Source organism: Gavialis gangeticus, unplaced genomic scaffold (assembly GCF_001723915.1).
Source record: "Gavialis gangeticus isolate Ggan-Ray unplaced genomic scaffold, GavGan_comp1, whole genome shotgun sequence".
Taxonomy (NCBI): Eukaryota; Metazoa; Chordata; order Crocodylia; family Gavialidae; genus Gavialis; species Gavialis gangeticus.
In genome coordinates, this window is record NW_017728973.1 from 3,153,371 (window position 1) to 3,168,859 (window position 15,489).

The following is a 15,489-nucleotide window of genomic DNA, read 5'->3' on the forward strand; positions in this document are numbered from 1 at the left end:
ATTGGGGGATTTGGTTGTGGTTCTGGAGGTGGATTTAGTAGAGGCAGCACTGGTTTTGGTGGAGGCAGCATTGGCTTTGGTGGAGGCAGCACTGGCTTTGGTGGAGGCAGCATTGGCTTTGGTGGAGGCAGCGTTGGCTTTGGTGGAGGCAACTTTGGTGGTGGAGGAGGTTTTGGGGGTGATGATACTGGCTTCCTTTCCAACAATGAAAAGATGACCATGCAGAACCTTAATGAACGCCTGGCATCTTACTTGGACAAGGTGCGATGTTTGGAGGAAGATAACCTTCAGCTCGAATGTCTAATCAGGGAGTGGTATCAGAGACATGGTCCTCAAGATGGAAAGGATTACACCCACTATTATGGACCAATTGAAGACCTTCTAAACCAGGTAGGATCTAATTTTTCAAATGAACAACAGAAGGGATTCTTTGTGAGACTGTGCTCAGCATGTTTGGCAGATAGCAGGGGAAATTTTGAGGCAATAGTAATAATAATCTTTGCAGACATAAATAAAGAAAATTACTTATAATATGGTCTTGTGCCAGGACACAGGAATTCCTATAGTCTATTTAAAATGGACCTGTTCAGAAAAAAAAAATTTAAAAACCAAAAACCAAAAAGCCAGCCCAAATTAGACTCTTATATCCATATGTGGCCTCAGAAACGTTGACCTTCCAGAAGCTCCCACTGACTCCTCAATCCTGCAAAAAGACATATAGTTATGGTCTCTAAAGCCAGTGTTGTTTCAGAAGAAAGAGTTTGGAAGTTAGGAGTGTACTTTACCAATGGGCCTTCCAAGTGGCAATTTGCTGGCAACAGGAAGACAGAAAGCATACATAATGGCAAATGCTACGTGCTGTAACAGGGCATAATGTGCGTTTCCCCCACTCTGTAGTGCCAATGGGAGAAAAAGAATTGGGCCAGAGCCATAGCAATAAATCTGGCCCCACTGGCAGTGTTAACCAGCCTCACCCTGCACCCACAAATGCTAGGTACAGGAATCAGGCCTCCCTTTCTTGCAGGAAGGTACATTTATTGGACATGTGGCCCATACTGTATTTATATATGACCAAGGGATTTAGGTGTGAAAAGTAGCATTGATTATAATAATCATAGTGTGGAAAGTAAAATAGGTGCTTTATGGGGAGGTAAAAGATAGGGTTTCTACCCAGTGGGTTTATAGTCTATGCAGATTCTTCATTACTTCAGCACCATCCAAGCTCATTACACCTAGAACTTATGTGGTATTTTACATCAGTTGTAAGAGCATCTAATTTAAAATTGTGCTATTCTGATTTGTTTGTGTGTTGCAGACACTTTACGTTCACTTTGCTCTAGGATAAGCGAGCACTTCAGGGACATTGCCAAAGGGAACAAGGCTCTTGATATGTAGGCAATGGATGGACATGGGAAGCAAAAAAACAAGCAGCAGTTGAAGGAATATGGATGTTTATTCTGTGTCTCCTTGTTGCAGCTTTTGGTAGCTGTTAATATTTCATTAAGTGAAAGACTACTGTCTGTAGGTGTTCGGGGGAAATGTGTTTAAGGAGAGAATCAAAGAATGGGGAAGTGGGCAGACAAGGGTAGGAATGGGGCCCAGGAATGAAGTGATAGCTGGTAAAAGTTTCAGGTACAATAATAAGATGATGACCATGTTCCATTTAAAAGGACTTGAAAACATGCTAAAATAGGTTGATTTTTAATACCTGACTTAATGCCAAAGTGTTCTCTTCTAACATTTTGGGGGATGAAACACAAAGAAAAACACAGGACAGTGGGAACACCATTGTTGTTGTTGGTAATGGAGGGCTGCTTTATTGACATAAAGAAGAAAGCCGTACAATTTCTACAGATGGTGAGTGATGTGTAACGTTCCAGTGCCATTTTTCATATGAGCATCATCATTACTTTTCCTTTGTGAATGAGATGGACTCATTCAGATCCTTGTGCCTAAGAAATGTTGTTTCCGTCCTATCTGTTCATGACGTTATTGTGCCTTAATGAGAATGTGATGAGCCTGCAGGTTTGGAAGTCATCAGTGTACTATCATCTCTTTTAGATTGTTTTGGCAACTGTGGCAAATAACAAGATCATACTGGACCTAGATAATGCCAGGATGACTGCTGAAGACTTCAGGATGAAGTAAATACATTTTCACATCCAGTCACTCACTGCCTTCTACTTTCCTCACCTTATCCATATGGATTCCCAGTACAAAGGCACCTGTTATAGAGGGTTATAGTATCTTTTAATTCCATGACAGCAGACTTGACATCTGATCTTTATGTCAGCTTTTCAGATTTTTCTTGACTGCATAAAGGGGCGTTGTCACGGAGTGGGGCCTAGGAGTGGCCGTGATCCCGCTAGCGCCCCCCTGCTGTGCCAAGTTAGGAGCTCCAGCACCCTCTGATTCTCGCCTGCCATGTCTTGTTGGTATAATGGTTTGATATGGCAGGCTGCCTTAAGATTCCCTTGGTCACAGTGTTCTGCTCATACTGCCCCCCCGTACCAGATGGGGCGACTTGGTGCAACCCCGGCCTTATGGGCTATGCATGCCTCCTACCTCCCCTTTAGCACGCCCCAAGCCTCACAGCTGTTCCGGACGTTGTCTGGTCAGTTGTGCCTTGCCTGGCACCCTGGGCTTGTCACGCAATCCACGCCCTTCCTCAGGCGCCCCTGGGCTTGTCACGCAACCTATGCCCCTTGCTCTAGCGCCCCTATGTTCGCTAGCCCTCGCCCCTCTCTGGGGCCTACTCGTGTGTTCGCCCTTCTTTGGGCTGTATTGCACGCGCTGGCCCGCCTCAGGCCTCCACCCGTGCGCTCGCCCTACTCCAGGCTTTTAATTGCGCTCCTCACGCCCTCGCCCTTCTCTGGGGCTTGTCCCGCGCTTCTCGTGCCCTCGTTGTACAAGCCCGGTCTTGCCCCTTCCGGGGTTCGGCTAGTGTACTCGCCCTCTTCAGGCTCTCACTCGCACGCTCCGGCCCTGCCTCGGACCTCTAACCGCGTGCCTACCCTACTCCGGCCTCTTACGCTCACCCACACTCGGGCCTATACATGTGCTCTCCGCGCTATCACCCTCTCTGGGTTCTGTACCCTGCTCAACCGCGCTTGGGGCTCAGGTGGCACGCAGCCGTGCCTGGCCCCTGACCCTTCTCGGGGTCCTTCGCCCGACTGGGCAGAATACCGCCCTCGGGCTGGGGTCTTAACCCCCACATACCACACTACACCAGTGCCAAACAGCTGTGCCACCCAGGCACTGCTCTATGCCCCCAAACAGGGCACCCACGAACCCCCCCAACTACTGGGGAGCTCCTGTGAGAGCACCGCGTCCCACCAGCGCCAACCAGCCGTGCCTCCCCGGCACTGCTCGGTGCCCGAACAGGGCACCCAGGAAACCCCCCCAGACTACTGGGGATCTCCTGTGAGGCCTCCTCACACCCCTACAGCCTCACCCGGTCCTCCGGTTTATTTACACAACTAACATAACAGAACCATAAGCCAGCCGGCTATAACATAAAGTCCAGGCCCCTCCTGGCCTTCCAGTAAGACCTCCTAGTCAGGGTTCTCTCCCCCCTTGTCATGATGCAGCTACTCGTTCTATCAGTCTGCCCGACTCAGCTCAGCTCCACTGCAGAGCTCTCACTCCTCCAGCTGCCAGAAGAGAACTGCCCTGCTCTGTTCCTCTGCAGAGCTCCTGCTTCTCAGGCTGCTAGATGGTAACTGCCAGCTAGGCTGTGGCCTGGCCTGCTTATAAAGGCCAGGCCCTGCCCCTTTTTGCCATGTGACCTGTTCCGGTTGCCCCAGCAACCAGCAGCTGAGCTGCCCTGGCAATTAGCAGATGTCCTAATTCCTACTTAGGAACGGGGCACCCGAGTGCCCCTGTGACAGGCATCAACAAATAATGGTTTCCTTACTGTTTATGGCAACAAAGAATCTGTTTGTGGGGCAAAGGCATAAGAAATCTATAGATTTTAAAGGAAAAAAGAGGGGAATATTGTTTTCTTCTGGAAGCCCATAGAAATTGGTGGATAGCTACACCACACCCACAGAAAATAGAGAAAGTGGAAAAGAACAAGGAAAAAGGATTTTTGAAATATTAAAACTTAAATCCCTACCACTGGACTTAGACTAGACAGAAAATGGTACAAGTGAGAGACAAAATATAGAGATGAAGGCGGAAAAAAAAGTGATGGAAAATACGATCCTGTTTATAAATTAAAGTAATACCAGAAACACACAATCAGGGATGCAGTTGCTGAATTAGTTGTGTTTTTTCACCTGTGATTCAGGTATGAGACCGAATATAGTCTTCGGCAGAGTGTGGAGGGTGATATTAATGGCTTGCGCCCCGTGTTGGACAACCTGACTTTAGCTAAGTCTGACCTGGAGATGCAATTTGAGTCCCTACAGGAGGAGCTGATTCAACTCAAGAAGAATCATGCGGAGGTAAGACCTGACTCTTAGTAGTTGGGAAGCTACAGCTCAAGTTTCTTTCTCTTGGGAATGTGTATCCCTCCTGCAGTCTCAGGGCAAAAGCCTGGCAATCAAGGCATATTACTTTTTGATGTGAACACACAAGCAGAAAAAATGTATTTCTGAAAAAATGTCTTATGCTGCCTTTGTTGTGCATAAAGAAGCAACAAAAGATAAAACCCATTCATTCTCTCCCTGTTTTACAGTTCCCCTTTACAGTTCTTAGGAAAGAATATGAAAATTTAAGCAGCTGACATACTGTGACCTTTCTTAGCTACAAAATATTTCAGTTTCCAAAGTGGTAGCTACACCAAGGTGATTTGAGAATTGCAGCCTGAATGAATGATTTTCAATACCTTTGTGAATTTCATGAATTTAGGTGACTGGATTTATGTCTTGGCAGAGCTGGGTTCTGCAGTTCCACTAAGATTTGGTTTTCCATGGGTCTTGGTCCGCTGGTTTGGGTATTTATGTAGTGGGATCTTTATCCATGCACCTTATAATTGGCACATAAGTTCACGGTTTCTTCACTTTCACAACCAAAGGACCTCCATGAAGACCATAGCTGCATCCGGGATTTACAAAGCCCAGGGCCAGATGTCAAAGTGCATTCATACTTTGACTGTCCTCTGCCCCCCACCCCCTTATGATTGTTCCTTTTGCGTCTTCCCTGATTTCATTTCTTGCTTTCTAGAAAAAAACAGGAGTTCCTTCATTTACTATATTTACACAATCACCATGGGATATTCTCAGATCATTATTACTCACTGTGAAGGTTTGCATGGGAACCATATCTTATAGCTCCCAGTCAGCCTCCCAGCTTCCCCACTCCCCCTGAATGCTCATCTGACCTTTTTCAGATGACAGTGGTCATTTGTTAGGTCACACATGACATGTGTATGCCATTTTCCAAAACTTTCTCCAACAGGAAACTAAGTCTTTCTTTCCTATCTGCTTGGTTTGGGCTTACTCTGCAGGAAATTAGATCATTGCAGTCACAGTCTGGTGGTGATGTCAGTGTGGAGGTCAATGCTGCTCCAGGAGAAGATCTGATGGGAAAATTGAATGAGATGAGAAAGGAGTATGAATACATCATTCGGCAGAACCGTGAAGAGGTTGAACGCTGGTATGAAAGCAAGGTAAATCCCAGTTCAGATGGATCAGTTTATGCAAAACAGCTCATACTTGAGGACTTCCAGGACACAGCACATACAGTCAAACCCTGATAATATCACTCATATGTCACACTCTGCCTGTTATCACAACTTTCATCACAAACACCTGACTTCCATTTGCAATAATTCAATACTGTAATAATGGAATATCAACTCATGATAATGGCTACTGTCAATCTAGACAGTGTCACAAACTTCTTCATACTGACAACTTAAGCCATCTTTGCTAGGTAAAATTGGCTGCTTAACATCACATTTACCAAATATAGTTACCACGTTGAATCAGTTAGCAGACAGCTACTGGCAAAGTAACTTGCCTTCTTTACAGAAATATGCATGAAGATACACAAGAGCAAAACCTCTTTTATTTTATTTTTTAATAATTGCAAGGCAGGCTTGCCAATCCCTTGCTCAGCACCTGGGAGCGGAAGATTTTACCAATGAGTAATGAGCTACTGCACAGTCAGCATCTCATGTAGATGCAGACAGTTAGCAGAGTGTGCTTCTCTGATTAATTGCACAGTCCCATGCACATCATGCTATTGGGGTTTGACCATAATACATTTTTTTAGGGGAACTGCTAAGGAAGCAAATATAAGGAGTGATGAACAAAGGACTTGGTTAATTTGGGGCTAAAGAGTCATCTCATATCATTACATGACAAGGGGCTGTTGTTTAATTTGATTAATTTTTTTTTTAAACATTGGTCAGAAACCTTCAGATTCTGTATTTGCATTTTTCAGATGGAAGAGGTTAGACACGAAGTCCACACCAGTGGTCAGGAGATTGAATCAAGCAACCAACAGGTCTCAGAGCTGAGACGTGAATATCAGAGACTAGAAATTGAGCTCCAGTCTCAGCTCAGCATGGTATGATATTTCCATTTGCTTTGCCTCTCATAAAAGACATAGGGCACATGGTTACTGGAATGATAAGAGAGCAGTTATTGCAAGCATTCCTTCTATAGATGGAGGGATGCTGTTGTCATGAGGGACTTGCTTCTCCCTTCTGTTATTGAAAAGTACTGCTTTCTGCATCAAAAGGAGTTAAGACTTGCCACGTGCATACAAGCTGTCTATTCTTTACGTTTTTTAGTTACAGTCCCTGCAATCCAACTTGGAGGACACAGAACGCCGTTATAGCATGCAGCTGCAACAGATCCAGAACATGATCAACCCTGTGGAAGAAGAACTGGCCAGTATCCGATGTGAAATACAGAGTCAGAACGAGGAGTACAAGATGCTACTTGGCATCAAGATCCGCCTGGAACAGGAAATCTGTCAATACCGGGAGTTGCTTGAGGAAGGACAGCATGACATTGGGTAAACATATGGGAAACTATGATAATATTAAAGAAGTTAGTGTCATAAGTAGTTGAAAGCAAGTATAGTAACACACAACAAAGGAATCAGTAGAAAACAGGTAAATTATGAAAAGGTGTGGTGAAATGGGAATTGCTTTTATCTGATAAGTCTAAATCTCACAACATCAAAGTGGTAGTCATTCGAGGAGAAACTCACAGGAGAAGAGGATTTATGACAGTCTTTTGCCATTTCTGCTTCCAGACAGAAAGGGACCTGTAGAGGTAGCTATGGATGCACCTACATGAGATGATAGCAGCGCAGTAGCCTAATAATACTACGTAGTAGCATGTCACAGCACAAACACTGCTAATAGGCTACTGTGCAATAGCGTCACTTAAAAGGCATTCGTTGTTGCTACAGCAAATTTCTTTAGTATATTTAGTATATTTATTTAGTACTTGATTATACAAGTACTAAATTAAATGTGTAGTAGCCAATGCACATTAATGAACATGTAGACATGCACTGTGAGAATGAAAACTAAGCAAAATAACATAGCCACACTTTTCTTAATCCTGACAAATATGAAGCTTGGGAGATCATTTGAGCCATTTATTAAATTCAGCCATATCTCAGATTATGTTGGTTTTAAGTCTGTGCTGTGGCATGAGTATGACAGAGATATAGTTCTGCATCTTTATTATTTGGGTATCAGGGAATGAGCATGCTGTCAGAGCTATGGCAGGCAGCTGTCAAAGGACTTGAGGTAAGCTGGCAAAAATGCCATGGGTGGCATCAGGGGGAGGATGGAATTTCAGTCCCATTATCTTAAAGTCTTGCATGTATGGATCAGGTAGGGAGAAGGGGCTGGGTGGAAAAGAGCAAGGACACGCAGTCCCTCTATGGCTTCAGCTAGAATACACCTGTTCTTTTGTTTCATTCCTCAAATATCTTTCTCCCCTTACAGCTACATACAGGGAGGAGCAGGAGGAGGAGGAGGAGGAAGAGGAGGACGTGGAGGAGTTAGTTGGTCATCAGCCAGTGGAAGTGGTGGAGGAGGAGGAAGTGGCTGGTCATCATGTGGTGGAGGTGGTACTAGCTGGTCTTCAGGAGGAATATGTGGTGGTGGAGGCACAGGAGGAGGACCCAGTAGTAAAATTTCAGGAGGAGGTGGCTGTGGTGGGGGTAACTCTTCTTACTGCTTTGCTTCATCGTCCCAGACTCAGCCCAACAAATGTGAAGGCCAAGGTAAGAACCATAACAGAAGAAAATGATGTCAGCTCTTTTTCTGCATGGCAGAAGAGGATGTGTCAGCACTGCTGTCTCACCTTTAGGGCACTGTTTCACTCTCCTCTAGTGTTTGTTTTTGTATGGCAAGACTGAGGTATTTTTAAGAATGATGTGAATGATAGGAGAGGATGCAGTGGAGAATGCGTTAAATCAGAGCATGTGTAGAGGGGTGGGAATTTAAGCGAAAGATATGTTCCCTGGTGAAGAGGCAAAACAAAGGATGCTGCAGAGGTAACTGTGAAAAGCTGGTTATAGCCCAGCCAAGACCATGCTGATGTCCAAAGGAACTGTCTGGCTTTGTATTAGAACTGGCATCAGCATTAAAGCAGTCACACTATTCAACGTGGATGAGCAAGTGAGAACCATCATTACTTAGTGCTGTATGAACAGGGAGTGGACTAGATGACTGAAAGTTATTTTTTATCTCTAACTTTGACAACCGTATGATTTCAGAAGGGAATGAAAATCTAAGAATTTGCCTACAGGGGAATAATACATTGGAGAGAGGCGCAACAATGGAAGAAGTGACTGAAGCCATAAAGACTATGAAATCTGGTAAGACTCCAGGCCTTGGCAGTTTCTCAGATGGATTTATTAGATTGATCAGAAATGCTTTGGCTCCTTTCTGCACTAAGAGTCTTGCTGATTAGAATTATATTTTCACTTGTTCATGGTAGCAAAGCCAGAAAATGACTTTGTTTGGAGCCGTTCCTTTATGCCAGTTTATTCATTGATAAAAATGATGCAAAATATGTTAGTTAAAATAATAGCTCTCCCAGATATACAATTTTGAGCATTCTTCATGACAAGGGTTCCTGGTTTCAAGGTCACCCAACCTTAAAAAATGCACTTGGTGCCTGAAAGCTTATTTTACATCTTTCACAATTATAAAGTTGGTCCAATATAAGGTATCACCAAAACAAACAAACAAGCAAACTCCATGCTTCTCAAAAAATTATAGAATTTTTTTGTTTTTATAAGCTTGTATCTCATGAATTTCTTCCAATAGCTGGCTCACCACTTGCCCACTTGTTTTTCCATTCTTCTTCTGGAGGGCAGGGGCCATCCCTCCTGAAAGTTTAAAAAGAATACAGTGCACTGTGGATGCTACTGTAATTAGGTAATAGGCCATAATAACAGCAACAGTGTTGCTTGAGAGATTTTATTCCTCCACCTTCCAAAAATATTACTGTCTTCACTTTTTCAATAGGGCAATCCAGGAAGCTTTATGCCTGATCAGCAACACCAGCCTCTCCCAGTGCAGGACCTTCAAGTCAAACTTCAGACAAAGTGGAAGTGCTCCCAGCATGTTCAGTGCATGCCTGTGCAAATGAGCAAGGAGAACTGCTCATTCCTGTTACTCACTGCTGTTGATGGCATCCATACCAGCAGGCTTATCTGAGCTGCTCATATGGCCTCCTCCATGCTATCTGCTTCTTTCCTCTGCATTTCTGTGTCCAGCCACTGTTAGTTAAGCGAACTGTATTGTGCTTAGAAATTTACCTCCTGATGAAAAATATCTTGAATAAAGCTTCATTTCTGTCTGCTGCAACCATAAAACTGCCTGGAAACTAATTTATTTCAACAATTTTAATAGTCAATGTTGCATTTTAGCCAAAAGGCCGAGAAGAGATTACCTGTGTTACTCAGTGCTAACCCCTTAGATGGGAAATTCACCTCTCATTCTATATTGCTTATTAAATATTTCTATTAATTGTATAATACGCTATTTTATTTTGTACATCTGGACAGGAAAAATAGTCTAGTTTGTGTGTGGCCAAGGGTTTGTTGACACAAAATACACCTCAGTTGAAAGCTGTAGTTAAAACTCGAAAGAAGAGAGGCATACCAGATGGGCCAGGAAGCTTTAGGTCAAGTACAAACATTACATTTTTACTGGTATAAGTGATTGGAAACTGGTCTATACCCATAACAGAACAGAAGTTTGGCACACATAGACTGGTTTAAAAATGGCCGAACCCAGTCTAAAGTTTGCCCCTTCCACCAAGGGATGAATGTGTGTTCTGTTCGCTACCCATCTAAACAATGCTGCTTACAGAAAACTGTAACTTTGATTCAATTTTGGGGTTTTTAAATGTCTGTACCTAGCCTCACAGTGCCAAAAGAACCTCTCAGAAAGTCATTTCACAGGGGAGTCAGTCAGGGCACCTATACACGTGCCGGAGCTCTGCTCCGACGCGTGCTAATTAGCACATGTCGGAGTAGACTCAATTAATTGAGTCTGCCGGCGTGTGCTAATTAGCTTGTTCCAGCAGCCTCTGTGTCCCTGTGTTTCAAAATGGTGCTGGGGGTGCTTTAACTAAAACTTGAATGAGCTTTAGTTAAAGCACCCCTGCCACCATTTTGAAGTGCGGGATGCTGAATACACATGATCCTTCGAGGACTATAGAGAGCTACTCTAATTAGAGAGCCGCTCTAATTAAAGCACCCTGCTTCCACACAGGAACACATGTATAGATGCCCTCAAAGTTGTTAGGAAACTTTTATTTCTCAGAATTAGAAGATGAGACATTCTAATCCTGGACTGCCAGTCCTCCAAGACAAGAGACCAAAATAATGTTCTCCAAATGGAGAGATGAGAGTGCAGCAAGCAAGAGATGATAGCAGGGACAGTGACATTTGGAAACAAGAACTTTGTGCACATAAAATCCTCTGCCAATCTAGTGAAAAATAAAGAACGTGTTGCTGGTAGAAAGTGTTCAATCAAGAATGGTGGAGCACGATGGCTGTTATTTGTTTGGAACAAGCATAGAACCCACAGCAGCAGTACAAGCTCCCACGTCCACAACTTGCCACCAGTAAGCATTTTCCCTTACCTAGAAGAAACGTTAGCAGGAACAGAGTCCATAGAGCCCAGGGTTTTTTCAGTTCTTAATCTTTTTGCTAAAACTGCTAGATGGGAGGAATCAGTAAGGGCACCTGCAAGAGGTGGTTCAGCTTTTGATTCCTTGTCCATATTATCCCTAGTTGACATGGGTTCCAAAAGGCTCTGAGACTTGAGACTAGTTAGACACTCACACATACTCTGACTGCACTGACTCCTATCACGCCCCTATATACCAGGGAGAAGGAGGGATAGCTCAGGAACTGATCATGCCAATCTTACAATAGGTGAGAACTCCCCATATGGGAAGAAGGTTCTGCTGACCAGATAGGTCCAGATTCCCTCCTGTTCATGCTATGGAAATGGCAGAAAGGGGCTGATAGGGGAAGAGACTCTGACACTAAGAGTCCCATTGGTTCCTATGCAATAGACACCTGACCACCAAGAAACTGAGACCTTCAACTCATGTCACATGCTACCAGACGTCTGTAACAAGCCATGATCATTGCCTGCTCATCTAGGTTTGAAAGATTCTGTAAGTGCACTGCCAAACCACAGAAGCTTTGTGAAATACTTTTGGATGTGTATCTGTTCCCAGTTCTGGAATACTTCATAAAGCTGGGAACGTGCACCGACATAAACCATCACGCACACTCTTATTTAAGGAGTTCGCAAACTATTTTTACCGGTCATAAGATTCTGTAAAATGCCCTTCCTGAAGCCTACTAGTTAAATTTTCTCATTTTTCTCATTAAGCCATTTGTCAAGATGTATGCACAAATCTGTCTATTAGAGTCCCTTCCATAAAGAAGAATGGGTAAAATTATTCCCATTTAAGGTGATAGTGCAGACTTGCCCAAGGGCTGGCAGCACATGATCCATAGATCTGGTCCATGAAGCCCCTGGATCTGGCCTGTGAAGCCAGTGAATCTGGCCTGTGGAGCTGGAGCACTTCAGTGGGGTTCCAGCACTGGCTAGATAGCAAGAAAAAGTGGCAGTGGCTGGATCAGATGCTATCCTTGGACCTGAGCCGGGTTGTTTTGACCCATTGCTGCAAAACCTTGCCAACCCCTGGACTTGCCAGAGTACATCTGTTCTGGTTCCAAAGTCTGTCTACCTGTAGACCACACAGGTGGAGAGACTATCTATGGGAGTCCTGTGGAAACATGCTGAGGAACAGAGCTTAAATGTTCCTTTTGGGCGTTCAGCATTGCTTTTTTCACTCAGACTACAGGCTGTGGGTGGAAATTCTGGGATTCTGACTGGTCTACATGGATCCATGGAGGGTGGGAGGGCTCTTTCTGCTTGCTCCCCAGTCTTCAGTGATGCAGATCTCAGTTTTGATGAAGCCAATTAAATATAGTAAACACTGTCTAAGACAGAGCATGTGAAAAATGGAAGCCTGCTTAAGTCAGGAAATTTCTATAGTCCCAACACACTATACAAAGAACTATGTATATTTAATCTGTACAAGACAGAAACTGGCAAACATGGAAATAGAAAGGAAATTCAGGGCCCAGTTGTAAAATCACTGTATATATCATGGAAAGTGATTACATGTGTGCGTGAGAAAGAGTGATACTACCTTCTTATCAAACCAGGGATTTACTTGGCCAGTACAAACTGCCCAGCATATAGGTACTTAAATGCAGTCAAAGAGGGGGTTGTTAAATGAGATGCAATCTTACCGCTCTTGCTGCTACTAGTGGTACAAAGTCCCCATATGCTGCCAATGCTGGGGTATAGCAAGCCTACACTCCAACCCCCTACCCCGACCCCACTCACAGCATAAATTTCCATTATTCCTCTGCTTCCCCTACATGATGGAAAACTTTTTAAACTGGAAGTTTCTCCCATTCCCATATGATTCTGTTTTAGACCAGTTGCACAGTACATTAATTCTGGTTATGATTTCCTGCTGTGCTTCTGTGTGAGAAATGCTGTTAGCTAAAAAGTTACTGCAAGACTGAGATTATTGAAACAGACTGTTTAGGGGGTTTTACCTGAAAACCACTTGGATGAAATTTCCTGTGGTTCAGAACACAGCTTTCTGTTTCTATAGCTGAGCAGTGTGGCTCTCAGGGGCACCACAACTCTATAGTGTGCGCAGGCTTCCATTTTGTTATGAGATGCAATTTCTCAGCACTCAGAGACTATGGGACTGAGGGTTATAGAAAAACTTGTGAGACAGCATTAAGCTAATTTTTAATCTGTAAAGACACTGATGGCTTGGTGACCACCTTGCTTTCTTTCTATTTTGGTCTTCCAGAGCATCTGAAATCAGCTGCAGGCTCTAGATTTCAGCATTAAGGACTAGGGCTAAGGCTAAGCACTACAGCTGAAGAGCTTCTGAATCTAGAATTCACTCCCCTTGCCAGGCCAGCAGGCCCTAAGTTGTTAATCACTTTACCCAAACAACCTATTTACTGAGATATTTTCCTATGGGGATGAGCTACAGCACTTTGCTTGGTGGAGAAGGAAGGATTAATTTAGGCCTGTTAAATAATAATATGTTTATTAATGATTTATATACTGTTGTTTTAATGGATTCCCCACATATGCTTAGGGGTGAGACAAAAGAATTATTTTACACATCCAAAACACTTAATTACTTAAGGAAAGCCCAAGTCTGGTTTTAACTGGGAAGGAAAGAAAGTCACCAAATGATTGTCTGTTATTTTTGGAAATTTCTGGACATTCCCTGATTTGCTTTATGTTTTTTGCTGTCAGTGTCAGATTTACTATCTGCACAGCATTCTGGGATGCACTTTTGAAAAAGAAAATCCTAGCAGGAGTCCTCTGGAGAGTTCAAAATGTCTAAATGTTGTTACCCAGCAGTTCCTTTCCTCCAGGCCTAGTGTGGTCTGGACACAAACAGGTGGAATGAAATTGCTAGCGTCTACTTCTCTTTAAACGCAGGCAGATAGACTCAGTCATGCTTCAGGCTTTGATAGCACTAGGGGCTGGGACCTGTTTGCATTGCATGTGAATAAGACAAATGTTTTTCACCTTGAGGAAAACAAAACGCTAACAAACTTTCTTGGCTCTGGCCTCTTCTGTCTCTAATGGGTGTTATCTCAGAAGAGCCCTTGAATCTGTGCTTGTCTATACACCTACACCTATTATAATCCATGCCTACATACATTATCTTTTGCCTCCCTAAGCTGAAATGCGCATTTATGCATTTCTCTTTCAGTGTTTTCATTCCTCCACTCCTGCACTCTGCAAACCCTACATCATTTGTAGGCAAACCCAAGCCTGTTCAGACTAGAGTAGTGCAGCCTCTAATCTAGTGAAATGCTTTAGCTGGTGAATTGGGACCTCACTAGGCTCACCAAAGGAAATTGGAGTGGCTGAGAGGCGTCAACAATTTTATTGTAATTCTAAAGTGAAAAAAAATACATTTTCAGAATAACTTCAGGGCAGTCAAAACTCTCACAGTTTGAGAGGTCAAACATAGTAGTCAGTAGTCTGACTAAAGGGAACAAAAGTGACCAGGGCACCAGCTCTGGTTATTAAATGCAGAGGGTTGCAAAATATAGCTACTGCAGCTGCTCTTTTGGTTGCTGCTGCCAAAGGCACAAAACTGCCCAGTTATGACTCTAGTATAAGTTGTAGTAGTTTTACCCAGGTCCTGTCCCAGTGTCCTTTTCTTAGCATCAGATTCCCTGTATACCCTTGCACTCCAAGGCCGAGTAGAATCATAGGGATGTAGGCTTGGAAGGGACCTCTAGAGCTAGTCCAGCCCCCTGCCTGAGGCAGGATCATTCCTATCCAAACCATCCTATACAATCCATAATATAAACTCTAATATAAACTGTCAGCCTTGACACAACACAGACCTAATGCCCTACCCTGCCACAGGTAAAGCAAACCATGGCAGCCAATGTCCTCCTATGAAATGTTGTCAATATATAGACATAGATTTCATAGACATTTGGGCTGGAAGGGACTCCGGAGGATCATTGAGTCCAGCCCCCCACCCCAGGGGCAGGAAGTCAGCAGGGATCATAGGATCCCAGTAAGATAAGCATCCAAATGTGTTTTGAAGGCATTCAAAGTGGGCGCTTGAACTGCCTCAGGTGGAAGTCTGTTCCAAACCTTTGGGGCCCGGACAGTGAAGAAGTTCTTTCTTATGTCTAGCCTGAACTGGTCACAGTGGAGTTTGTGACCGTTCGATCTTGTCATCCCTTGGGGGGCTCTGGTGAACAGTCGTTCCCCCATATCCTGATGAGCACCCCTGGTGGCCACCAGATCACCCCTGAGCCTGCGCTTTTCCAGGCTGAATAGCCCCATTGCTCTCAGCCTCTCATCATAAGGTCTGTTTTCCTGACCTCTGATCATGCACATGGCTCTCCTCTGCACCCTCTCAAGCTTCTTCACATCCTTTTTGAATGGCG

General features: G+C 44.0%; 1 protein-coding gene across 3 annotated transcripts in view; it reads left to right on the forward strand.

Moving 5' to 3' along the window:
- LOC109290078 (keratin, type I cytoskeletal 14-like) overlaps window positions 1-9,804 on the forward strand; it is a 10,155-nt gene extending 351 nt beyond the window's left edge. Inside the window, exons 2-10 of one of the 3 annotated variants that reach the window (XM_019506461.1) lie at window positions 75-390; window positions 2,062-2,144; window positions 4,292-4,448; window positions 5,453-5,614; window positions 6,394-6,519; window positions 6,746-6,972; window positions 7,922-8,202; window positions 8,698-8,799; window positions 9,455-9,804. In XM_019506461.1, coding sequence (XP_019362006.1) covers window positions 75-390; window positions 2,062-2,144; window positions 4,292-4,448; window positions 5,453-5,614; window positions 6,394-6,519; window positions 6,746-6,972; window positions 7,922-8,202; window positions 8,698-8,799; window positions 9,455-9,480 — 1,480 coding nt within the window. In that variant the 3' untranslated portion in view covers window positions 9,481-9,804. Of the gene's footprint in view, window positions 1-71; window positions 391-2,061; window positions 2,145-4,291; window positions 4,449-5,452; window positions 5,615-6,393; window positions 6,520-6,745; window positions 6,973-7,921; window positions 8,203-8,697; window positions 8,800-9,454 lie in introns of all 3 variants that reach the window. The other 2 variants (XM_019506468.1, XM_019506477.1) reach the window with 2 other exon arrangements.
- Window positions 9,805-15,489: the final 5,685 nt, after the last annotated feature.